Genomic DNA, 27,142 nt, shown 5'->3' with positions numbered 1-27,142 from the left:
TCTCAATGTATGGGAGACAACTTTGTGGTGGTCTGCTAGCTGGAGAAATCTCCTTCTCTGAGGAATCAGTCAGAGAACCCTGGAAAATGGGCCTATCTGGACTCAAATATGGGGTTCCCCGAGTGGTTTAAAGAAGCATGGAAGTATCAGGGAGCACAGTCGTAAGTTACTGGCTGGCAAAATTGTGAACATTGTGTGGCACACAATGAGATGAGAGTTGAAGAAGGCCAAGTGACTGTTGATTGCGTTCAATAGAGCTGTCCTGTTTGCACAGACACTTCCACTTGCTCTGTGGAACTTGCCCTCCTTCTTCTTCCCTTGTGAACCCCCTCTCCCCAATCTCTGCTGGGGTTCCTCCAACTCTCCCTAGCAGATTTGATAGTGGGGCACAGGAAATGGAGAGCAAAGGGAAATTCAGCTGTGCAAGAGAAGTCCTTGTGCAAATAGGATGACACCCTTTATGTGTAATTCCTCTTGGGTCTGGAGTAGAGCACATTTTGCACAGATGCCATATTGCCTAAGAAGACCTAGTTACCACAAACAGCAGCTGCAGTGATAAACCTGTTTCTGAGATGCATCACTCTAAGCTGCAGTCGAGATTTCATATGTTGAATAAAACGTTCCTCTGTCCATAATGAATTGGAAAAAAAATATTTAAAAGTACTTTCCAAAAAAACCCAAACCAGAGTTCTTTCTGTTGAGGATAATTCAGACTGAAATTCCCAGGTGTCAAAAAATGTTATTTATGTATGCTACTACTGCGGCCCATGTTTTGTTAGCCCCAAAATGGAAAACGAGCGAGGTCCCAACCAAAGAAGAATGGAAACTTAAGTTGACAGAATATGCACAACTTGCAGACCTAACATATGGAATAAGAGAACAAGAGGAACATATGTTTAAAGAGGATTGGAAAATGTTTATTGAATATACGGGAAATAATTGTATACAGCTGAAAATGCTAGCAGCGTTAAGATAAATTCAACAGTGTAAGAAAGTTTTGATGGATGCAATAATGGAAAACTGAATAGTATAATTTTTGTAAAACATGTAGGGATTTATGATATGTAAAATGAACCATAGAAAGAGAAGAAGGGAAGTCATTGATATCTTAAGGATGTAAGATGAGTATTTTAAATTGTAAAACAGAAAATTATATCTATATATATATATAGATATATAGATATATAGTAAGTTCCTCTGCAGAGGAAAAACTATTTGCATTTAGAAAAAGCTAGCATGTTGGGATAAGTCTAGGCTAGAATGTACCACCTTGTATCTGGTCTGTAAGAACAAGGCCTAGCAGCAGCCACTAAGGAATTGTGACACTAATAGGAGACATGCTGGGAAGTTAAGAGACAGGAATGGAACATCCCCACTGAGCAACAGTTAATCTGGGAGACCTGAGGCAGCAATGGAAACAGAGAGCAACGAGAGTCAGTGCCGTGCAGGCAAATAGTTGCTGACTGGCTGGCAGAACTGGGTAGAGGTACAGGCACTGATGTTAGCAGCCTGTGCTGGCAGTCTTAGTCAGCAGCCCCCTTTCTGTATGGTCCTGATTCTCTCGGCCACTGCTCAGCCACAGCATCTCTTCCAGCTCAGCATCCTGCCTTACCAGTGGCTGCTGCAGTAAGGCATGGCAAGACGTGAGCATTGCTTGACTAAAATGCCTTTTCCTTTGGCGGCAGCTTTCCAGGTGGAGCTGCTGTTGGACAAGCTGAAGCAAAAAGGTGCCATCAGGAGGGCGCTGTTTCTCCACAACAGGCAACCGGTCCACTCAAAGAACATGACTGTCCCCAAAGGGGGTCGAATGAGCTGTGAAGAACTTCAGGCATTTTTAAGGGTAAGCGTGATACAAGGCCACAACCCACCCACCTCCTGCCTTCTTGCTATACATAGAGTTAACGTTATTGATGTCCGGAATTGAGGAGAGCCCTGTCTGGAGTGCCAGGACTCGAACTTGGAACCTTCTGCGTGCAAAGTAGATGCTCTGCCTCATGGCTACAGCCTTTCTCTTTTCTCCAAAAGAATTTACAAATGGCTGCCTCTTATTTGCTTGGTTGTTTTTTTTTAATTCCATCCGCTATTGTTTCCATTAAAGCGGTAGGTAGCCACAAGCCTTTGTAGTAGATGTTTGATTGAGTTCCATTCCAGTATAATCGTGCAGTTTTCGTTTTCTAAAAGCAACTCCATTTTTGTTCTCCCTTAGGATGATTCCGAATTTAGAGACAAGCTTACTCCAATCACCATATTCATGGAATATCAGCTAGATTACAAAACAGCTATGGACTCTACTGGCTTGCAGCCTATCCTCAACCAGTTCACTCCTGCAAATGTTAGCAGACAGGTACAGCGCTGAGAGATTTAATGGCAAAACGTACTTTTGTATCGGCAAGTTCTCCTCAAGTTAATTCTCACAAGCACAAGTTACTTTGTTCCTCGGATGTGGCATTGCAGTGAAGTTTGAAATTCAATCTCCACAACACAGAAGAATGTGTTCTGTAACAATTCCCCTCTGTCATTGCCCTTTTCAGTGCTGGATAGCAGGTGTACGCTGTTCAAAAAGCAAAATTTGCCCTTTGCTATTCCCTCTTACTACATAGGGAAAGGGTTTCATGTTAATAGTGCTAACTTTCCCACATAGGATAAAAGCATGGAGTATATAATGCATACATATTCTGATAGTCTGAACAATTCACATATCATATACCTAATTATTACTATTCTTATTTACATATTTAGGCTCATATTCTTCTGGACTGTGGTGAGGACAATGTCTGTCGTCCAGACTTGCAAGTGGCCGTGGACAGGTATGAGTCTAACTCTTCTGCAAAAGAGACAATTAGTATAGTAAAGACATTTGACCCAGTTCAGACAATCTCACTAAGATATAAGCAAGCCTTTCTCCCACATGTGCAGCCCCATTACCATTACTCCTTCTTTTCTGGTATGAGCATTCAGGAATCTTCTGATTAACCATGGTTTCCTGTTCCACCTGAACCAAGAAACTGTGGCTGCTAGCTTCAGGAAAAAGCTAAGACACTGAACCAACTTCAAACTGTGGTTCAATATCATGGCTTGTTCTAAAGCCGGTAGCCATTGTTTCATGGTTTCGGCAAAATGAGAAACTTTGATTAATTAGAGCTTCCTTGGTTTGATTGCTTGTGCTGTGAAGGGCAGAGCAAAGGGACTGTGCACATGGATGGGCTCTTCCATGTACATAAAGATGGTGTAAAATTTGTTTCCCTTATCTCATATCTTCATTAAAGGTAAAGGTAAAGGTACCCCTGCCCGTACGGGCCAGTCTTGACAGACTCTGGGGTTGTGCACCCATCTCACTTAAGAGGCCAGGGGCCAGCGCTGTCCGGAGACACTTCCGGGTCACGTGGCCAGCGTGACATCGCTGCTCTGGCGAGCCAGAGCCGCACACGGAAACGCCGTTTACCTTCCCGCTGGTAAGCGGTCCCTATTTATCTACTTGCACCCGGAGGTGCTTTCGAACTGCTAGGTTGGCAGGCGCTGGGACCGAGCAGCGGGAGCGCACCCCGCCGCAGGGATTCGAACCGCCGACCTTTTGATCGGCAAGTCCTAGGCGCTGAGGCTTTAACCCACAGCGCCACCTGCGTCTTCATTAGTTACTATCTTTTACTACTATTAGTTACTATTAGTTACATATCTTCATTAGTTACTGCTAAATAAAGGGGTGGTTCTGTGTCATTTTATCCAGCAGATGGCAGTGCTGTTTCTATACTGTATGTTTCTTGAGGCCTAGCTCTTTATAATTAGTTTACATCTAGGCAGGCCAGATACAATAGATTTTTGTATCTTTGCCAAGCTGCATGTACCCGCAGTCCTGCGCAGCAAAATGCCCTCTTTATGTCCTGCTTTTGAGTTCTGAGAAGACTAGATGATCCTCAAGAGGCTACAATTCTGTGATTTTCTGACTGCTGTTTAGCTGGAAACAGCACTATACAAAGCCCTCTCCTATAGCTGGCTGTTCAGTTGTTTCTGTACAGTTCTGCTAATGTGTTGCATGACCTTGGCAGTTTACAAATGAAGTTGTTCCTGGGAGCACCTAGGAGAAGTGTTGCCACAGGCTCTTTCAAACGTTTAATGTGCTGTAGTGGATGGGGAGCTACAGCGGTGGGTGGGCAAGTGTCTGCAATACTCTGGTGTTGAAGAAATGTGCTTGAGTGGAAGAAGCATTTTCTGAAGGATGGACTGTTTAGTTTGCGATTTTTGTGCTTGCGAAACACCTGTTTTTGAAAAGCACTCGGCTGATCTAATGAGTGCAATGTCAGAGTGATGCTAGTACCTCATTGGGCCTGAAGTCTCCAATGTGGCACCCTCAGACAGACTACTTAGTACCCACCCAGCCCCCCTTCAACCCTATTTTTTTAATTAGTTGGGTTTTGGGGGGGTTTTGAAATTATTTGGTCACAAGTGTCAGGTTTTTCTGTGGGAGGTGGGAGGCCTGTTTTGTTTTTCTATGTTTTAGTTTTGAGCCATTTAGATGTTTTGCGGTGGGGGCAGGGTTTGTACATCACCAGTTTTCTTCTGTGGAATGGGCGTTTTGTGGTGCCTATAGGTTTATTAGTTTCCCAAATACGCCCCCAGACTCAAGAAGGTTTTTTGTGGTGAGGGGCTGTGCTCGGCTATGATTTTAACAGCTATGGAAACACATTGATCTAGAGCAGTGGTTCCCAACCTTTTTGAGAGGTCAACCCACAAGTCTAAATGTATTTGGCATGGTGACCCACTGATTATCACATGGATTTTGGACCTTAGACATTTGGCAGCTGTTGGTTTCGTTCATTTTACCTGCAAGTCTTTGTTTTTTTATAACCATTATTTGAGACATCCAAGCAAAAAATTACTTAATAGCATTTATGTGGAATTTGTTGATTTTTTTATAGTACATTCAAAGTTATTCATAGTTTTGTTTGTGGGAATGTAAGGACACCAACCATCTGATTGCAGGATATTCAATCACAACCTATAAAAATGTATTGCAGAAACATACAGATACTCAAGCCATGTCAGATGTAAAAAAAGTATGAGTGGTTTTGACAGTTTTATTCACAACGAAGTCCATCTTGACAAGTATCAGTGGGGTGGCTGAGCTTGCATTTTGCTGAAGAGTAGATCAATGTGGGGTTTGATGGTTGTCAGACATACTCTCAGATCATTATTGATACATAGCCTGCTTCTGTATTTCGTCTTCACAGCAGTCATTGCTGAAAAGGCTGTCTTTCAAAGATATGTGCTATCAAATGGCAACAGCATGGAGATTGCTTCATCAGCAAGCTCAGGGTACTTCGCAACATGAAGCCAAAATTTAGCTAACCTCAATTTCCAAAAATTATCTTTGAGGGTCCCCACACATGGCAGTTCAATGGGTTGTTATTTTGGAACAAAGGCAACTTCATGGCATCAGTTGCAAAATGGTTTTGCACGTGTTCAGACTTCTGTTTCTAAGCAAACTTACCCTTTAACAAACCCTAGCAGCAGATTCAATCACTGTTCACAACAAGGTGCTCATACAGGAAGGGTTTGGTTTTTTTTATTCTGCTTGTGCATAAGACGCAAGCTGTAACAGTCATACCACACAATTCCCAAGGCCATATAACACCGGTCCTGAAAGATCTTCATTGGCTCCCACTGGCTTCCGAGCACAATTCAGAGTGTTGGTGCTGACCTTTAAAGGCCTAAACAGCCTCGGTCCTGAATACCTGAAGGAGCATCTCTACCCCCATCGTCCAGCCCAGACACTGAGATCCAGCTCTGAGGGCCTTCTGATGGTTCCCTCACTGCAAGAAGTTAGGTTACAGGGAACCAGGCAGAGGGCCTTCTTGGTAGTGGCGCCTGCCCTGTGGAACGCCCTCTCAGCAGATGTCAAGGCAGTAAGCAACTATTTTACTTTCAAAAGACAACTGAAGGCGGCCCTGTTTAGGGAAGTTTTTAATGTTTGATGCTGTATTGTTTTTAATTTCGGTTGGAAGCCGCCCAGAGTGGCTGGGGAAACCCAGCCAGATGGGTGGGGTATAAATAATAATAAAATATTATTAATATTATTATTATTCCCTGTACAAGCACCTCACAATGAGCGGTCACTGGATCTGCTGCCAACCTGCAGAGAGTGGCTCCCAAGTGTTAAAATGTTGGGCCTTTCAGACAAAACATTGTAAGAGGTATTCATCAGGCCAGTTAAGGATTAAAAGTAAACATTATTTGGGGTTTATTATAAAGCCCACAAGCCACTTGCAGGTCATGACCAACAGGTTGAGAAACACTGATCCAGAGGCCTCACTTTTGTTCCATATTGGTCTTGTGCAGTGATCAGAAGCAGATCTATATTGGGGATGAGAATCCTTTAACCCTAGTCGTCAATGCCGAGAACCTAGGAGAGGGAGCCTATGAAGCTGAACTCTTTGTTACCGTCCCACCTCAAGCAGACTTCATTGGCATAGTTCGCAACAAGGAGGTAAGTCTAGTGAGTACGCTGTGAGCAGAATTTATTGCAACAAGTTTGTGTTTCAAACAATTGATGTGGGAAGCAGCAATATGAGTGGGCTGCTCACATGATCAGAAGATCTGTACATTACAAATGGGACATGGAATAAGACTGCTAGGGAAACAGGTCTGTGCAACTACAGTGAGCTTTAGACAAGACCATTCATTGAGCTTCAGGCTCGTTAGCATGGGTTTGAACCTGGGTCTCCCACATCCCAAACCATAGTTCTGTCTACCATGTCATACACTCTCATCAAGCACTAGTTCAGTGTAGCCCAAACTTTTACTTGGTGGGCAGGTGGCTTTCTTGCCTCTGCATCTCAGTTCCTTCATGATAGACCTCAGTAATTTCACATTATAAATATAATCATTTTCCTTCCTTCAAAATTTCTACTTAGCATTTAAAGTAAGGAAGCTGTTAGGCAAAGCTTAAAAGTGCCACCTTTTGTGGCTATGTTCCTTCATCCCTTTTAGTTGATCATATGGTGCTGATGAACAGTGTGGACCTGCCAGCTGGAAGATAAAGCTGGATGATCCTCTCCTAAACTGGGAGAGAGGTGTCTTGTCTAGCAACAGGGAGCAGTCTGTGCAAAGCGAGCCAGGCTGCTAAGACAAAGCTATTTCTGTTGAGGCGCTTAGAGCCACACATTTGGTAATTAAATTAATTCAGGCTCATGCTCTTACACCTTGGGAAATGAACGGGGCGATCCCAAGGGACTGGGATAAGTGCCTTAGCTGTTGCTGTTTTGTCCCTAACATGGCAATAATTAAGACTGTACAAATGCACCAGAAAAATTCTGCCATGTCAAGATTCCCCCGCCATGATGCATTCAGGATTTACTTCAGAGTTCTAAGCAACTGACTGTATTCGTATCTTAAAGAAGATTTAGGAGCCCAAGTTCTAGGTGAAGTTTTAAAAAATAAATGTTTTGGTAATACAGTCATACCTTGGAAGTCAAACGGAATCCATTCCGGAAGTCCGTTCGACTTCTAAAATGTTCGAAAACCAAAGCGTGGCTTCTCATTGGCTGCAGGAAGCTCCTGCAGCCAATTGGAAGCTGTGGAAGCCCCGTTGGATGTTCGGGTTCCAAAGAACGTTCGCAAACCGGAACACTCACTTCCAGGTTTGCGGCGTTCAGGAACTAAAATGTTTGACTTGCAAGGCATTCAGGATCCAAGGTACGACTGTAGTATTGCCTAAGTAATGGAGCTGGCCTGCTAGAGTACTGATGAAATGTCGCTGCCTTAAACAAAGCAGCATTGCCCATTTGGAAGCCATTTTGGTGTTGTCAATACAGTTCCGAACTTGGACCTGGGTTCAATTCTCTCTTTAGTCATATGCACAATGGAACAAATCACTCTTTCCCTCTCTTACATCTAGATAAGTGTGTGCTTAGAGATTACAGCCTGATAATTGATTGTTTCCTCTGGACTTGAAAAACACTAGTGATCTTTGCACCACACTTGCCAGCGGAGAGACAGGTTCTGAACCCTAAAATGTCATGTTTGATAGACTGCTCATAACCATTGGAAGTGCTAAAGAATTCAGTGCAGACAATAAATATCATTATATGTCAGAAGGAGAACGTGCTTAGAGAATGATAAGTATTGTGCTCTTCTCTGAAAACAGTCACCTTTGTTTCACTGCAGGATTTGGCAAGGCTTTCATGTGCATTTAAAACTGAGAATAAAACCCGGCTAGTTGTCTGTGACCTTGGGAATCCAATGAAAGCAGGAACAAAAGTAAGAATTAACAAAAACAAAGGAGAACCCTATGCCTACAGCAGCAGGGGTTTGCTGGTTTGGGAGGCAGCCTCATACTCATTGCCTTTTGGTTAATTGGATGAGCCACACGACGGGTTAAACCAACCTCTTTCCAACTGTCACATGTTAAATCCTGTACATCTTCTTTTGTGTTCAAGCTTTCAGCCGGCCTCCATTTTAGTGTTCATCAGGAATCTGAGATGGACACCTTTGTGAAGTTTGATCTACAGATTCGTAGGTATGGGGCACTTAGCACTGTGTACTCACCTGTCTAATAACTGGGGCTGCTATTGAAACGGGGGGGGGGGGGACAGGCAGAAACGGAATTAAATTATAAATAATAGTAATATTATTGTCTGTAAGAATATTAAATTGCAACAGTGTAATTATATGGTGCATATACACACACACACATTTCCAATTTAATACCACCGACTTCCCTTTTTAGCCATTTTCTTAATTTATTTAAAAGCATGTATGCGTATCTCACATGTTTCAGAAATCTCCAAGCACCATGCAGTCTAAAAAGAAACAATATATCATTAAAACATTTTGCCCGTTAATGTCATAAATGAAATCTTGTTTGAGGATCTTTGTGTACCTGTGGCCTTTTGCATTTAAAAGGCCGCTGCCTCTCTTCCAGAATCTATTGTTTTAAAAACCTGTAATCTAACATCAGTCAGGACTGCATTGCCAATATATTACATTTAACCACAAAGACTGAGATACTCAGCATATTAGTCGACATACGCTGTAAAAGGAATGTATTGATTTGCGCATCTCCAAAATGGGATGTACAGAGTGAGTTGGAGAGAGAGAGAGAGAGTTTATATTGGATTGCATTCCTCTTTTAAATGGCTGTCTTAAGACCAATGAAACTTCTGGCCAGAGAGAGCCTGACACATTTTGTTACCTGAGGCAAAAAATTCCAGAGGTTGGCCCCTAAACTGACAGTTTGCTGCCCTTTAAATGCAGGGATGGGAAACCTTTGGCCCTCCTGATAATGCTGTACTCCCATCAGCCCCAAACAGCATCACCAGTGATTGGAGAAGATCAAAGTCGTAGCCCATGGGTAGGCAAACTAAGGCCCGGGGGCCAGATCCGGCCCAATCGCCTTCTCAATCCGGCCCACAGACAGTCTGGGAAACAGCATGTTTTTACATGAGTAGAATGTGTCCTTTTATTTAAAATGCATCTCTAGGTTATTTGTGGGGCATGCCTGGTGTTCTTACATGAGTGGAATGTGTCCTTTTATTTAAAATGCATCTCTGGGTTATTTGTGGGGCATAGGAAATCGTTCATTATTTTTTTTCCAAAATATAGTCTGGCCCACCACATGGTCTGAGGCACAGTGGACCGGCCCATGGCTGAAAAAGGTTGCTGACCCCTGTCGTAGCCCAACAATGTCTGGAAGGCCACTAGCTTCCCACCTCTGATTTAAAGGAGAAAGTTCTCAGAAAGCAGCCACTCTTCAGGCATTGCAGGAAAAGCAACTCACTTGAAATGGGCTACTGAACTAAACCGTGTGCTTTCAGCGCATGCCACTTGTAGGGTTAAACCTCCTTCTTTATACCTTCGACAGCAGCACATGACTTGACTCGCTGTGCCATTGCTTTGTTTCACAGCTCTAACATGTACAACAACCTAAGCCCCGTGACATCTTATCAGGTGGACCTGGCCATCTTAGCAGTTGTCGAAATCAGAGGGTGAGTGATGGCCTTGGTGCCATTGTAGCTAGTGCCTCATTTCCTTCCTTTCACAGTTATGCGGCTTATGCTGCATGCTCACGGTGCCTGGTGGTTATTGTGCGCTCCTTATGTAATTTTAGGGTTTCTTCTCCGGATCATCTTTTTCTCCCAATTCCTAATTGGCAACCCAAGGAGAATCCAGAAACGGAGGATGACATCGGACCTCTGGTTCAACACATCTATGAGGTAAATCTGTGCTCAAGGCTGTAACCAGAAGGCCATGCCTGCTAGAATCATGCCTTACCTCTTGTCAGAATGGTAAACTAATCAGATGGCCTTGTGGGCTGCAAACTTGCAGAGTGAGGTCCACCAGGCAGCTTAGTACTATATGCAGGGATGTCACACGTCATGGTGTGTTCACGCATTTATGGTACCGAGACCACCCTTCTACCCTCCTCTCTCCCCCAGAAACAGAACAGAAAGACTTAAGAGCATGCCTGAAAAATGTGTTACCTGCCAAGCCAAACACAACCCATGAGTTACTGTACTGTAGCCTGCCAGGTGCTTCACAACCTTTGGGCGGTATTTAACATAACAAATATGCATTACAAAAGCATTACACAAGGGCTTTTGGAGACCTGAGGAGTGGGGCGGGATTTTCCGTTCTAACATCTGTAGTGGCAGGTGGCCCAGTTCTGAACCAATGTCACACAGCTTTGAGATAGGTAAGAGCAAAGGGATTCGCTGTGGTCAACCTGATGTTGGCCCTTCAGATGCTATTGGACTGCAGCTTCTATCATCCCTAGCCAACATGAGCGGTGGTCAGGAATGAGGGGAGTTGTAGTCCAACAACATCTGGATGGCCTTTAAAATAGCATAGGATTGCCTGGCTGTGCCCACAGACAAGTTGTTGGGGCATATGCCACAATAGCATAGCCATTGTACTGCAAGAGTGAAAATAGCATCGTTCTTCGTGGTCATTTGTTTCTCCTGCCTCTCACTAGCTCAGAAACAATGGCCCGAGTGCTGTCAGCAAAGTGATGCTCAATCTTCAGTGGCCTTACAAGTATAACAACAACACCCTGTTGTATATTATGGAATATGAAATTGAAGGCCCCATGAACTGCACTTCTGATATGGAGATTAACCCGCTAAAAATTAAGGTAAGTCGAAAGCATCTTCAGATTTTCCGTGTACTGAGCAATCCATCTGTCTTGAATGTTTAAAGCAATACAAATCATTGTTAGTGGTTATAATGCTAAAGAATATTCAACTTGTCATCAAAAGGGGCAGCGGGGAATCCAGCGGTTGTTCGCTTGTATCTTCCCAATGCTTGGGCAAAGAGGTTCTTCTGTGCAAATGTTGAGCGAATTCGTTAGAGAAGAGAGGTACAGGGAGAAATGAAGTGACCTTGGGAGGGTGATGATGCAAACATACTCTCATCTCGTCTGCTCAGCAGCATAGACCTTCTCCACTAAAGATCTGGTTGAAGTCACCTCACTCCCAAACCAGCCCATCCCCTTGTGGGCTCACTTGACAACAGCAGTTCCCTGAATGTGGACAGGGCAAATGACCATTTCAAAATGGCCGTGGGCTTTTTGGTGTCTCGTTTATCACTCTCGATTTCCAATATATGCTGTTCACCCATCCGCAAAGTGTTTAGGAATGTGTCACCAATCCGTACTGATAATTGAATCCTTCTTGATGCTGTAGATGTCAACGCCTCACCAAGATGAAAAGAATGAAACAACAAATGGAGGAGATAGCCGCAGTCACAATGTCAACCGGAGGGACCTCAGCGCAGCTGAGGGAGATGTACAAACTTTGGTAATGTCTGTTTATTGGTTTGTTTGAGAAAAGTTTGAGAATCTTAGGTATGCTTCATGTGTCCCAAGGGATTGCTCCATAAAGCAAATTCTCATATAGATGCATAGCCCTGATTGACCATGACGGACAGATTGGTTAGGGAAACTCTGAGAAAAGAGGTGAGCAAGCTGGTGGGATAGTTGCCCAAACCTTTGGCAGCCTGCCTCTGTCTTTAGGTAAAGATGCCTAGGCCCTACTGCCTCACTCACGGGAGATCGAAACTGATCAGATGCTTTTTGATGAGTAGAGACCTGCTATATGGTACCTATGTAATGCAAGACACCCTGATTAACACAAAACATGCAACATGGTGTATTTGAACATCTCTCAGTGTGGGGGCTGGAGAGGCTGATTAAATTACTGTCCAAAATACTGGAGAACCACTGCCAGTCAACACAGATGGACAAATGATCTGACTGAGTATAAGGCAGTTCCTATCATTGAATCAAGATTTGATTTGGACGAGGGGAAGACTGTTATGGGCATGCATCACGACAGGGGAGTGTGTAAGAATGAGAGAGAATATGTTACATAGCTCCCTTTAGATATTTAGCAATGCAAGTTCCCCTTACCAGAGATACCTGTGAACTACGGATAATTTTGCCTTGATGATGATGATGATGATACTTTTATTATTTATACCCCACCCATCTGGCTGGGTTTCCCCAGCCACCCTGGGTGGCTTATAGCATATATTAAAACATCAAGGTGTATGTTTCTAGGTGTGTAGTGATGTTTCTAGGTGTATAGTGCCAGGTGTGCTGGCTCAGCACTATTTAAATCTGCAAATTACATGGGGTTTTTATCTAAATTCCCTTTCTGAAGGAGCCCAGTGAATTAAGCAGGGTTGCAGAATCCAAATCGCTGCAGACACCACTCTGCAACTTTGCACCTCTTCTTTTGCAGGCACTGTTTTTGGTTTGGTTGTAAATTGCACACCAACTGAGATTGCCACCAGGGGTTGCAATAAGTGGTCAGCCAAGACTGTACCAGCTCTAGGACTCAAAGCACTGTAAGGTTGGAAGGGAACCGACTCTATGAAAGATTCCTGAGGGCCGTTTTACAGTGACCTTAGCATATATTGCTTGCTAGGTTACGTTTCTCAAATTCAAAACCTCTTAGAGCCTGAGTATTGCAATTCTAGTTCCCTGGGATGTTCCACTAGCAATGCCTCTGAGAAAAATCCTTATACGGAATGATTTATAACCGCTAGAACAACTGATTCAGACTGAGCATGCTAAGCTCATTTGGAGTTCTCAGAATAAGTGGGTGTAACTCATTTAAATGTATGTAAATACTTTGCATGGTATGAATAATCGTACATATGACTTAGATAACCCAGAGCCACAAAATCCTAACATGGGACACACACAAGTGGTGCACATCTACATCCTTTGCCACTGGCATATTCCCCCATCCCCTCTGCATTTGGGTGACAGCAATGGCAATTTGAAATGCAACATGCATGCCTGCAGCTGCTGCTGCAATGTTTTCCCCATGATCAGGAGGAAGAGGTTACAGCATTACATCAGCCACTGCAGGGTAGCAAATATTGGATTTTAATGGCCCTAGCGAGAGATGATTTAATGCTGCATGTTTATTGCACTTCAGATGCCTGTGATATATGAGGTGCAAATCTCTACAACTGATTTGCCAGCTTGACAAATAACTCATTGTTCCAAGCCTTTCCAGGAATGGAAAAGTCAAGGACAATGGGATTCCCAAAATCATGTGCTGATGACTTACCTTTGTGCCTTGTGGTTTCACAGTTCAAGGGTGCTGCCTCATGTGTCCAAAAGGAGCTTTATTATTGTAGGTATGATGAAAAGGAAAGCACACCCAAAAAAGGCACTCTTGTTCTTCTCCACCTTAATTTTGCTTGGAGCTGTATGCGCATGAAATCACAGGGCAAAGGTGTGTTCATGAAAAATGGGCATTTAAAAAAAATGCATTCTGAATTTCCATGGTGCCACTTGAAAAAAATAATAATTCCATCCTATACTGATGGAACTATTTCTGTTTCTTCTCTCTGTCCACATCTGTCCACAACTCATCTCTCAAGTGCTCTCATTCATGGAACATTCATCTCTCCCCATCCACAGCAATAGATAAGACCTGGAAACATGGATAGAAGGAGGTGCACGCAACACATGAGATTTCTTTTTTAAAAAATATAATTTTTATTAGATTTTGCACAAATTTTCCAACATAACAACTCCAAAACAACATAACAAATATTTGGCTATTACAGCCTAAGACTTCCTTCAACCACTTCTAATGGTTCTCTAAATTCCTTTCTGATTTTGCATTTTGTTACTATGCTTATTGCTAAAAGTCCAATCTTACATCAGCAATCTTAGCCCTTTTCACAATAATTTATATAGTCCTCCTTACAAAACTTCTTGTAACCCTATAAGCAATGTTAGGTAATTACAACTGTCTTTCAGATACGACATAAATTTATTCCAGTCCTTTAGGAAAGTCTGGTCCTGCTGGTTTCGAATTTTCCCTGTTAGTCTCTCCAGCTCAGCATAGTCCATCAATTTCGTTTGCCATTCTTTTTTTGTTGGCATTTCCTCTTGCTTCCATTGTTGAGCTAATAATATTCTTGCTGGAAGAAATCTCATTGAATAGAATAAGAACAAGAACACATGAGATTTCTTCTTGCTGTTTCTTTGAAGCATCCAGGGTAGCTTTGACAGTCTGTTCTCTAGCTGAAGAAACTGGAGCAGAAAAGGGAATGAGATAACAGGCAGAAATGTCGTTTCATGCCACTCTACTTACATGAAATAAACATCTTCAGGGGAAAACAAGTTGCTGTTAGTTCCCAGACATTTTGGTGAATGCTATAGTGGAAATGTATGTAGGTAAATTTAGCCAGGGAGATCTAGCTAAAAATGGTTCAGGAGCATATGCTTTTAATTCACACTTTACTCCCTTTACCCAAAGTTCAACATTTGGTATGAATATCACACAAGTCACCAGCAGCGTAATTCAAAGTCTCGCTGCAGTGGTGTCCAAGCAGGGTGTAGTAGTTGTTACACCACCAAACATGTTAAGTCACCATTGTAGTAATAACAGCATAACAAACAGCTCTCAGGAGGTGGCTCCAACACATAGGAAATAAATCAAGAAGTAAATGGAAGCATGGATAGCTCTGTGGTACTAGTTTCCTTTGAACATAAGATCTGAAAACTCATGTACAGCTCTTCCTCTCCTATTGTTTTAACCTTAGGGCTGCGGAACTGCAGAATGTTTAAAGATATTCTGCCAAGTGGGTCGCCTAGAGAGGGAGAAGACGGCAATTCTGTATTTAAAATCTCGCCTTTGGACTCAGACTTTCATGAACGTAAGCATCCATTGCTGTTTCTACGACATCTGCCTGCCCCTGAATAATATGGGTTCTAATTTGACATTTTCTTTCTTATCATCCCCATCACAGAAAGAAAACCAGAACCACTCCTATTCTCTCAAATCATCCGCTTCCTTCAGCGTTATCGAGTTCCCTTACAAGAATCTTTCCTTTCCCGAAGATGTCCACAATTCTACAATAGTAAGCTATTTGATATTCAAAATTAGCGCGACCCAGGGTAACACAATTAAGCTGAAAAGAGCTGTCAAAATGAAACACGCATCTGATCTGCTTCCAATGTTTGTATTGTCCTATATTAAATCGTGGATTGTTGGGCTCATTCAGTTTTATCGCATGCTGCTGAAGCTTTTAATTAAATTTTAGCCTTCAATTAAAAGCTTTAGATGCAGCCTTCACACTGCTGCTCCAGATTGGGCTCGTGTCTGGCGGTGGCATACAGAATAGCATTGCCGCAGAACTTGGAGCCAGCCCATTGCATTGCAATCGACTAATCACACAATTGCAGACCCAATCCTATGCATGTTTACATAGGACATATGTATTCTATCGAGGCTTATTTCCATGTAAATGTGCACAAGATTGCAGCCCTGAACTTCAGCAGATTTATCACCATCAAAGCCAGCAATATTAAGCTAGACAGCATGGAGGCTTCAGTGGTGTTTAATTGGCCCTAATAACCTTCCGCAAATGGAAGGACTGCAGCCGTACCTTGGTTTTCGAACAGCTTAGTTCTCAATCATTTTGCCTCCTGAACGCCACAAACCCAGAAGTGACTGTTTTGGTTTGCGAACTATTTTTGGAAGCCAAACGTCTGATGGGGCTTTGTGGCTTCTGATTGGCTGCATGAACTTCCTGCAGCCAATCAGAAGCCACGCTTTGGTTTCCAAACGTTTTGGAAGTCAAACGGACTTCCAGAACGGATTGCATTCGACTTCCAAGGTACAACTGTACTTCTGTTCATGGAAGACTTTTGCTCCGGTAGCGGGGAGGCGATTCGGAGATTCCTCCAAACCTCCACAGCAGATTTTCAGAGGGTGCAAGGGGCTGCAGGGCAAAGGAGGGTACTGATTAAGCTTGCCTCTCCCACTTCTGCCATCAAGTATCCTGTGAGTGAATACCACTCAAGCATATTCCCATCAGTGGGAGCAAACTCAAAATCCAAGCCAGTGAAGCTATGCGATCATCTTCCGACCAGAAGCTACCTTTATCTTACGAGCAATTTGGCAAGCAGTGTCAAGATTTTGCTCCTGCCAAATCACAGCATACACACAAACATAGGCCAGGAAAACCTTGCTCCTTCCCTTTCGTTGAACAGTGTTTGTTTCTGCCCACTGGTGTGCCACATGCAAGTGAATCATGAAGAATTTCCAAAGCATATCCCTCCAATGCTCTACATTGTTTCTCTATAAAATATGTTGTCATCTCCTCCTCTTTAGGTTACCACGAATATCCTGTGGGGTATTCAGCCAGCACCCATGACCGTGCAAGTCTGGGTAATCATACTAGCCGTCTTAGCAGGATTATTACTTCTGGCACTTCTAGTCTTTATAATGTACAGGGTAAGTGGTGTCTTTAATGAATCATAGAATGGTAGAGTTGGAAGGGACCCTGTGGATCATCTAGTCCAACCCCCTGCAATGCAGGAATATGCAGCTGTCCCATATGGGGATCGAACCTGCAACCTTGGCTTTATCAGCACCACGCTCTAACCAGCTGAGCTATCCTGGCTCATTTTATTGTACTATGGTACTTTTCAGAGTGCACTCCTATGCTCGTCTGTGATTAGCTCCCACTGAACTTGGTGGAGCTTATTTCTGAGTAGGTTCAACCTAGGGGGAAGAAGCCTCTAAATCAGTGGTTCTCAACCTTGGGTCCCCAGGTGTTTTTGGCCTACAATTCCCATGATCCCTAGCTCACAGGACCAGTGGTCAGGGATGATGGGAGTTGTAGGCCAAAAACATCTGGGGACCCAAGGTTGAGAAAGGCTGCTCTAAATCATGGGTGGGGAACTGGATACAGTCAGTGGGCCAGATCCTTACCTCTGCCACAAAGAAACTTTGAAAGATGGGTGGGACTGACCACCTGTCATTCCCTCAAGATGACCTCTCCAGAGGGGATCACTGGGCACAAAGCCACTGATGGGCACTGGCAGTACACCCGCAAAGGAGATCAGCTGATGGGCACAAAGAATGTGCCCTTTTTCTTTGCAGACAGGTTTCAATTAAAATGGACCTATTTCCTCTGCCAGCCTGTTGATTGGCTGTATTAGAAAGTTCTCAGTGAGGCACTTTGTAGTGCAGCACATCCCAGCAACATCGGTATATGCCCTACACTTCATGTCAGGTGCGGGGCAAGAGGCTGTGGATTGGGGAAGCTGTCTAACTGGGACCTCTACCAAGCCCAAAGATGGCCAAATGTTCCCCTGTTCCTCTAAACTGACTTACCTTTTGTGTTCCATATAAATATTTGGAAATCAAAGCCAGAAATCCAGTAGCCAAAGACAGAAATCAGATGAGTAATCTTTTGGGGCATTCAGCATGGTTGTAGAGGTACACGTGCCCAATCACATGAAAGCACAAAACAGGTAGAAGAACAGGGAGTTTGTCCATTTAGCTGCAGCTTCAGGTAAACACAAGGAAAAGAACCAAAGGAAACATGTTGTACAGCCTTTGAGATTTCTGTAGCGGTTGGCTGTGAGAGCTCTGGTTATAGCTGATTCAAATGGACCCTCCCCAGCCCTTTTACAGGTTTGCTTACTCAGAGCATTAGTTATACCAGTTTTCAGACCAACCTCACAGAACAGGAGCTTGCACGGGAAATATTTAAATGTTTTAAAATAGTAACAATGACTTGGCTGCTTAAGATCTGCGTCCAGATGTTTAAAGATCTGTTATTGCAGAAAGCCTGGCTGAGTTCTGCTGGTGGCAAGAGGTTCAGCAGTAAATAGATTTTTAAAGCGCTGTTGATGTGCTGGGTCAACTAGGCTATGTATGTGGATGTTGTGCGTGTAACAACAGTAGCGTGGCATATGGAAGTCCCATGCACGTACAGTGGTACTTCAGAAATAGTGCTTCAGGTTAAGAACTCTGCTTCAGGATAAGAACAGAAATCGTGCTCCGGCGGCGCGGCGGCAGCAGGAGGCCCCATTAGCTAAAGTGGTGCTTCAGGTTAAGAACAGTTTCAGGTTAAAAACGGACCTCCAGAACAAATTAAGTATTTAACCTGAGGTACCACTGTATGCGGATTCTGTGCGCATGGTAAAATGTTTTTGAAATTGGGGGCTGCATTTGTCTACCTGTTGTAGGGATGCCTTAACTATTTTGATACCCCCATGAGTGAGGCCCAGGGGTGTTTATGGGCAGAGATAATTCCCGTGTCGCTCCCAATGTGCATTGTATTTCCTTCCTTTCTCTCTACAACACAGGTGGGTTTCTTCAAGCGTGTGCGGCCACCTCAGGAAGAACAAGAAAGGGAACAGCTGCAGCCACATGAAAATGGAGAAGGGACATCAGAGGCCTAAGCAGTGTTTTAGCTGTGTCATTTACCAAAAGGTTCAGAATGGTCAACACCTTCCTTTTTTAAAAAAAATGTGTACTTTTTCTGCCTTGAGGGACAGACTGTCTAGAATTGCACTGCAGGTGTCTTCTGGCATTTACAGTGGTCAGAGGTTAACAATATGTTAGCCTCCCTCCTATTTAATCCTGTTCACATACATGACTAATACATGTGCACTGATGAGCATATTTTTAGTGCCACAGCCTTGCTTATCCGGCTTCGGAAGGCTAAAGACATAAAATGTATTGATTGGTACAACTTGAACTGCTAGCAAGAGTTTGAAGACCTGCAACTACTACATCCGTTTAATGAACTGTGTGTACACTAATTGAAGACTGTCTGGGCTGGACCATTCCACGGTACTCACCAATCCTCAGAAGTACTTAACTTGCCACTACATTTTCAAACCAGAAATTGACAAAACGTACAATATTCTGCTCCAGTTATATGATTTTCAGTGAGTTCACCATAGAAGACAACTGTACGGTACCCGTTTCAGGAATTGCTGTCCACTTCGTAGATGCAAAAGATTTATTTCGGTTCCCTAATATTTATGAGATATCATCAGCCTTTTTCTAGACACTAATATACCCATACTCTAGGAAATGATTGATTTGTGCACCAGACTTCTGATAACTTTTCTAGCCTTTCATAATTTTTCTGCACTTCAGAAAATTCAAAGCCTATACAAGGAAATGGAAATTCTTCAATCACAATATATTATAAAAATAATTAAGAGTATCTGCTTGACCTTACTATGCATAATTTTACTTCTGCTTTCAAAATGCAAGTTTTGAAACAAAATGGAATTATTTCTAGCAAAACTAGCCTGTTGGAGGATGAGCAAGAAGAGGAAATAGAGGGAGCGAAGCAAATGGTGCTTAGATGAATTGTAATTGTAACCTCTTACAAGCCCACTAGAAGCCTTCAACAAATGTGTCTCACAATTTCCAGCTCTTACCTGCAGCCTAAGGTAGAAAACTGAAGAGTTCAGAAGGCCACATCCCGCTCTAGATCTTGGCTTTGCTCTGGGTCTTTACAGATCAAACCCTTAGACATGTAAAGAAGGAATCCTGTTTGTACAAGTAAGTTGACAGGCGGTGATAGCAGACATGCTGTGCTGAGCATGTCCCAGTGAAGATACTAAGTGCCAATGTCATGCTGTCTCAAGTGGGACCCCCTCATAGTTGCATTTGCCAGGAAGTTAAAAAAAAAAAAATCGTCATAGAGGAAAGCAGTGAAGTAATGAAGGGAAAGCATTTTATTCTGAACAGCTCGCAGGATGCATGTTGTTAAGCAGGAAAGAGCCTTAAAGGGCAGTTCCAGTGAATGGGATTTCAGAGGATGTCGACTGTACCTTCACTCTTTCTGGGATCAATGCCAGGATTTGATCTATGGAAGGAAGCTGAAACCCCATTGGAGATAGTTAGCCAGGTATTAAAGAGCTCTCATGGAGAGTTTTCCTGGAGAAGAGTGACCACTGAGGCGATAATACAGAAGGAGGCAAATGTGAAGCTGAATTGTAAGGTTTGATCTTAGGTGCTTCTACCTTTTCCTAAAATGGGGTATTGTAAGTACATTTAACGGGAAGGATATGCCTAGTTGCAGAAATAAAAAAATGTGGACTATGAGAGCAACTGTGTGCCATGTAGATGAACTACCAAAATTGGGAAATGAGGTCGATTTATCAAAGTGATGTGGTTCTGAATTGCTGATTTATTTTTAACATCATCTCTATTTTCTGTGAGAGGAAAAATACAAAGGGACTTAAGTTTTAGTGTTTATCTCAGGCCTAGTGCACCACATGTATGCACATCATTTGATTTGGGGGGGATATTGATTACTGTACTCGATGACTGTTAGCTGAATGTGTGAACTTAGGAGCAACTGGAAAAATAGAGCTCTATCTATGCCATGGTGCCAGATCTGATGGCCCTTTCATACAGGCAAGTTATCAAGTGATGAGCATGCAGGTGTGAACTAGGCTTAAGAAAATAAAGAGAAGACAATTGCTTCCATGGGGCTCAAAGTAGCACTTTCCATACAAATGCCATACTGAAAGAGGCTATTGTTTGATAAGCATGAACTGCAACTGCAAAACACAACAGATTGTATCAGTTTCCACTTTCCACCCTGGGTTATTGGATAGTTTTGCTTTGCCACATACGCAGTGTGTTCTTCCATAAGGGCCAATGACGCTGCAACACTTTGTAGATAGTACTCTAGTTTATCCAAATCTCTTTTTTCTTGGATATCCCCTCCTAGACCATTCAGATGAATGAATTTGTACTATATGTAAATATTTTTAAAGGAAAGAATGTCACAGAAGTAGGCAAAATGAAATATATTAAGCATTTTATACTTAATAATTTTTTCATGAAGAATATATATTTTGTACACAGCAAAAGCCTATGCATCAAAATGTACAAAAAACGCTACCCCCCCAAACCAAAACCAAATGGCTATGTCCTGTCAGTTCAGTCTGCTTAATTGGAAGCAAATATGGTTAAGATAAGAGATAAATATTTTTTTCTGGCCTTGTGGCTCTATTGGTCTGTATCTAGACATAGCTGTTACTGAAAGTATCCTTCTTAACAGTACAATCCTATGCATTCAGAAGTAAGTCCCATTCTGTTCAATGGGGCTTACTGTCGGGTAAGTGTGCACAGAATTGCAACCCAGGGTGAGTAATCAATCAAGTTCATTGTTGAATAGACACATCTTGGTGTCCTGTATTACAAAAAGCATAAATTTCCGAGTGGTATATCGTTTAGCAATCTGCCAATTTGTATTATTAACTAGAAATTTGAATTTCTTTTCTCTGCAGCTTAACATACTCAGTGAACAACTCAGTCCTATGCTCCCACAGCTAATAGCTGCAACCCAGTGGTGTTGGGAGTTTTGGCATCTTTAAATTTAAATATCTGAAAACAACAAGATTTAGAAAACTGACAAAAATGCATTAATTAAAGATGTAAAGGTAGCACTGGGTTTTTCAGTTCTGTGTGGTGTTAGGGGTGTGTGATAGAGGTTTCGTAATTTGAGAGGCATTATGTTGCAACATCAGTGCTTTTTTGCCAAAGCATTCCTGTCACTAATATAGTAAAGATAAAGGACCCCTGAGAGTTAAGTCCAGTTGCGAATGTCTCTGGGGTTGCGGTGCTCATCTCGCTTTACTGTCCGAGGGAGCTGACATTTGTTCACAGACAGTTTTTCCGGGTCATGTGGCCAGCATGACTAAGCCGCTTCTGGCAAACCAGAGCAGCGCGAGGAAATGCCGTTTACCTTCCCGCCAGAGCGTACCTATTTATCTTCTTGCACTTTGACGTGCTTTCGAACTGCTAGGTTGGCAGGAGCTGGGACCAAGCAATGGGAGCTCACCCCGTTGCGGGGATTCGAACCGCCAGCCTTCCGATCGGCAAGCCCTAGGTTCAGTGGTTTAGACCACAATGCCACCTGCGTCCCATCACTAATATAGGACTCCCTAATAATCAAATGAACTATGTATAGGCAACCGCTTTTCAAAAAATACAAAGTTGTATTATATAGTATGATATTTCCTTCAAAGTTATTATACACAGCATTAGAACAAACCATAGAATCATAGAATTGTAGAGCTGGAAGGGACCACAAGGGCTATCTAGTCCAGCCCCCTGCAATGCAGGAATCTTTTGCCCAACATGGGGCTTGAACCCATGACCCAGAGATTATGAGTCTCATGCTCTTATCAACAGAGCTGTGTGATCTCTTCATCAAAATCCCTTCCAGAAACCAACCACCCATTCTTCATAAGACACTGTCATTCTATTGCCGATAGAGCTGATATCTATCTGTCCATAATGCATTTATGCTTTAATATTGGTGCACCACTGCTTCATTTTCATGGCATATTCTGAGAGGTACTGAGTTGATTGAATTATTTAACGGAATGTAATGTTATTATAACTGAATCAACGGGCTGGGAATGGGGCATGATGTTTTTCTGAGTTCGCTGCTCTTTTTAAAAAAATAATAATCAAATGCAATTCATCTTTTATAACCAGTTTTAATTAATTCCTTGCCAAATTATCAACATATACAGGCCTCACTAAGGAAAAACCAGATGCTGTAATTCTGTCGGGGCATTCTCTCCCTGTTGCGCATATCTCTAGTCACTTAAAATTCATTCACATTCGCAGGTTTGTTACATAATGTCACAGGACACCCAATTTTATTTATTTATTTTAAATGAGTTTAAGGTCATACGGAAACCTCTATCTGTCCTGCTTGACCTGTGATGGCTATTTCAAAGGCAGTATCAAGTGATTTTATGTTATGAATGTTGTGTGTGTGAAGCTGAAGTGGAATATCCATGTGCAAATATAATACACTCAACGAGCATGCATGAACCCAGTATGTATGAACAGCTTCAGTTGAAAATATTTGCAGAGGTGGGGGGGGCCAAAACACTTTCTGGGCAGAAAACTCCATTTCATACACTATATCTCTTATAGTTAGGCAAGTCATCACTGATGTTGAACATGCATTTATATACTCATTCCACTTAGGGTTTTTCTTTTACTTGCATAAAGAATTCCAGGGACCTAGAGAGGAAGTACTTGAGTGCATCTTATGGGCTGTCTGAAGACTTTATATTGGTGCAAACACTTCAGATTGAAAGTCAGTCTCTTCCATTTGTCTTTTCCCTGTGTCTCCTTGCTACAGAATTAGTACCAAAGCCAAACCCAGGACAAGCATAAAATGTGGCACCTCACACACATGTTGGCCTGAGATGAATGTAGCATATATTGTCTCCCAGAGGTCAGCAGGGCAGAGAGCAAATATACTAAACTGACCTTGCAGGTTTAAGTAGGTTTACTCATAGCTAACCCCCATTGCTTTTAGTAGAACCTGTGCACTAATAATACTGCTTAGGTGTGCAACCACAGTGACTATTTAACTGCTGTAGATAGTATTATGATCACCCACAGGATTAATCAGAAGTAAGCTCCATTGCTTTCAGCAGAACGTATTCACTAGTCAGAATACTTAGGTTTGCAGCCTCCTTGTCTGTATAATTGCTCTAGAAATGTGATTGCCCACATTGGGCGACACACCACGTACTTTAGCAAATTTTGCTAGTTGTAAACTTATTTAGTTTTTTATAACTTCTGCAAGTAAAATAATGATTGTACTCTTACTGAGCTGATAGTACACTGCAACTATTGTGTCAAACATTTATTCCTCTAAAGATACTGACCTTACAATAATGTTCCATGTCAATTCAACATAAATTAACCCACCATTAAAAACAGTAACACATTTTACTTAACACTAATAGTAACCAATGAGAGACTATGGCCTGAACCCAAATATCCATTCATTTAAGGGTGCTTAATTTGTTTGTTTCTTTAGACAGTCCTTCATGCTGCACAGCTGAGTTTTCAAACTCGGGGATTAACTAGACATTATAAGAACAGCATTGCCAGAGCTTCCTTGCAATGTCTGAAGACACACATGGTATTATATTATTGTACTGTGCTCTGCTTTGCCCCAGCTGGCCAACAATGAATTAGGTGAGGCACAACACAGTGCAATTATGTCACATCACTGTACTGTGTTTCTATTTATACCACAGGTGGGGCACCTATAGTGCTCCAGATGTTGTTGGACTACAGCTCCCATTGTCCATGACCATTAGCTATGCTGGAGCTATGTTGCTTGGAGACCCACAACATCTGGAGGGCCCTGGATTCTCCATCTTTGGCCTAGACATTACAGAGAACTGGGGATAGGAGACAGGGAGTTGTCTGTAACATCTGGCCAATATGACAAAGGAGAAGCAAAAGTAATTTATGATCTCTCATGGGGTGGAGGGTTGTTAAAAGTAAAACATCTCAATGGGGTGAGCATAAGACTTTCAGCAGGTCTAAGATAAATCTTCGGATTCCAGCCTACGTTTGTGGTCTTGATGTTTAGAATGTGTATTTTATTTCACCATTTCCTAATTTTTTTATATATATGTAGTGATTTATTGTTTGTGAAACACGTGCGCCATTTTCTAAACAAACCAATGATTGGCAGTGTAACTACCACATAACTGAGACCTTTTCTTAATTATATCATAAATGCACTTTGCTAATATGAATTTCTGGTTACGATGTGCCCTCTTATATCAGGACGCTGCAGTGCTATTCAGCCCATCTGAACAACATTTATCTAAACATCTCACACAAACATTTCTTTTCAGATGTCTCACAACCACTTTAATTTACTATGTGTGATTCCATAGGATATAGGCTGAAATAATATATGTTATGCCATATACCTGCACCTGTTACTCCAATTTCACAGTCATTCCTTCCCCCAAAGAATCCTGGGAATTGTAGGTGCTGTTGTAGATGCATCCTAAAATATTTTCTGTGTATTTATTTGGCGGAAGTCTTCAATGCACTTTAGACTTTCTCTTAGAAATAAGAGTATATGTTTCCTTAAAAAAATAACAATACATTGAAACATCAGATGTGTAACTGGGTTTGACTGTGCATGAACAGGATGGTCACACTGTTAATGCTCAGGAATTTAAAAAAAAATGCATTTGGAAAAGCAATAAATAAAATCCACCAGCACTTACACTTTAAGCCTTATAAAAGTTCTGTGAATTAATAGTATTTTAAATGCTGAAAACAAATAAAACAAATCATTGTTGTCACTCACAGCAGCTGTAAATATAGCCTATAGGAGATACATTAGCTGTATTACTTGACTTACTACATTGCCCATCCCTTAATCCACAAATCCACTGAAGTTAAAACACTTGGAAAAGAAAGTCAGATATATTTTTAAATTGTTCACATAAATCAATCGAATAAATCTTTAATGTAAATAGTAGGATAACTAATGTTTCTTTGTTCATTGATGAATAAAATACTTATTTCACTCTGTCCTTTGGATTTATTTGCAAAACACAAATATCAGGATATGTACGACTTCACATTCACAAAATTGCTTTGCATTTTCTCCTGATATAAAACTAGCTGGGACTGCCCGAGACTGATGCATTACAATAAAGTAGCAAAAGCTCGTCAAACTGGTGCATGGGTGTTAATTAAGTGGTTAGGGAAAAGAATGCTCACTCTGCTATTATGATGCAGGCCTATAGACACTGAACATTACAACAGACCATCTCTAATAAGGCATGCAAAGAGAACATTATGTAAGAATATGAAGTTGCAGGGAATTGGATGAAGTAAGCTTACCAACACTTTGGTTGGTAGGATCCGTATTTGGGGGGCAGTGGCAAACCAGGCAATGACCCCCAAGGCCCAGCGGCGTAGCATGGGTTATCAGCACCCGGGGCAAGGCAAGTAATTTGCGCCCCCTAACCCGGGGCAAGGCAAGTACAGTAATTTACTCTCCCAAGCAGCAGCAGCAGCAGCAGCAGCGAGGCTTCTCTTTCCCCCGCGCTCTCCCGGAGCTGCCTCTTTTCTTTCCTTTTTTCCCTTTCTCCAAGGCTTTTCGCTTTCTCTCCTTAATTGATTCCCCCTCCACACCGAGGCGTTTCCTGGCTGCTTCCCCCCCCCCCTTCCCCTCTCTCTCCTCCTCGCTCTGCTTGCCTTGCCCTGCCCTGCCTGAGGGCGCCCTGAGGAGACTCCGCTCTCCTTTCTGACCAGGCGAGGTAGAAAAAAGGGGGGAAAGTCTCTTCCCGCCCCCTCGCCAGACTCCCTGCTCGGCGGGGCCAGTGGAAAGAGAGCCGCAATTACCATACAGCTCCTCTCCCTCCACTTCGCCAAGCTGTCAAAGCCCGGCAGCAGCGGCAACGGCAGCAGCAGGCGCAGCCAGACCCCCGCCAGCCAGCCAGCCCGCCCGCCCGCCCGCCCGGCTTCCTCTCCTTTTTTTGCCCGCGGCAGAAGGCTTTGCTCTCCCCCTTCTGCGACCTCCTCGCCAAGCGCGGGCTCCCTAACCCGTGGATTTTAGTAGGGGCAGAGAGCTGTTAGTGCACCCCCCACGCTACGCCACTGCCAAGGCCCCACAAGGGGTCCCAAGATCTTGTACAAAATCCGGGCTGACCTCTTTATAGTCAGTCTCAGCCTGCTTTGTTATTAACTTAGCAGCATTGCAGGCAAGTTAGTCCCTTCCTTCAAAAGCACAGCCCTCCCTTCCACTGTAAACCAAGCCCATCTGCATCAGTTTTACACTAGTTCCTTGGCTATCGGCTGTCCTGGTGCCCCTTTTTTTCCTGTACATGCCCAGTTGCCCCAGTTTGCTCAGGACATTAGGAGTCAGCAGCCTTTTGATTTTAGTAAGAGGAAAGGAGACAAGATTCACAATTTCACAGGTGTTGTTTCACTATGAAATCCTTCAGCTTTTTCTGCTGGAAGGTAACTCAGTTGTTTAACCAAATATC

At 42.7% G+C, this 27,142-nt stretch overlaps 1 protein-coding gene across 1 annotated transcript in view; it reads left to right on the top strand.

The window, feature by feature from the left end:
* Positions 1–25,677, top strand: part of ITGAV (integrin subunit alpha V) — a 65,075-nt gene extending 39,398 nt beyond the window's left edge. Inside the window, exons 17-30 of the mRNA XM_083706209.1 lie at positions 1,686–1,840; positions 2,207–2,344; positions 2,740–2,807; positions 6,334–6,481; positions 8,161–8,253; positions 8,433–8,512; positions 9,900–9,980; positions 10,103–10,208; positions 10,967–11,125; positions 11,676–11,789; positions 15,064–15,177; positions 15,271–15,381; positions 16,638–16,760; positions 18,626–25,677. Of these exons, the coding sequence (XP_083562335.1) occupies positions 1,686–1,840; positions 2,207–2,344; positions 2,740–2,807; positions 6,334–6,481; positions 8,161–8,253; positions 8,433–8,512; positions 9,900–9,980; positions 10,103–10,208; positions 10,967–11,125; positions 11,676–11,789; positions 15,064–15,177; positions 15,271–15,381; positions 16,638–16,760; positions 18,626–18,721 (1,586 nt within the window). The 3' untranslated portion in view covers positions 18,722–25,677. The remainder of the gene's footprint in view (positions 1–1,685; positions 1,841–2,206; positions 2,345–2,739; positions 2,808–6,333; positions 6,482–8,160; positions 8,254–8,432; positions 8,513–9,899; positions 9,981–10,102; positions 10,209–10,966; positions 11,126–11,675; positions 11,790–15,063; positions 15,178–15,270; positions 15,382–16,637; positions 16,761–18,625) is intronic.
* Positions 25,678–27,142: the final 1,465 nt, after the last annotated feature.

Source organism: Podarcis gaigeae, assembly GCF_964106915.1.
Source record: "Podarcis gaigeae genome assembly, chromosome: 1".
NCBI classification, from domain to species: Eukaryota; Metazoa; Chordata; class Lepidosauria; order Squamata; family Lacertidae; genus Podarcis; species Podarcis gaigeae.
Note: the sequence above shows the minus strand (reverse complement) of the source record. Positions and strands in the feature narration are given on the sequence as shown.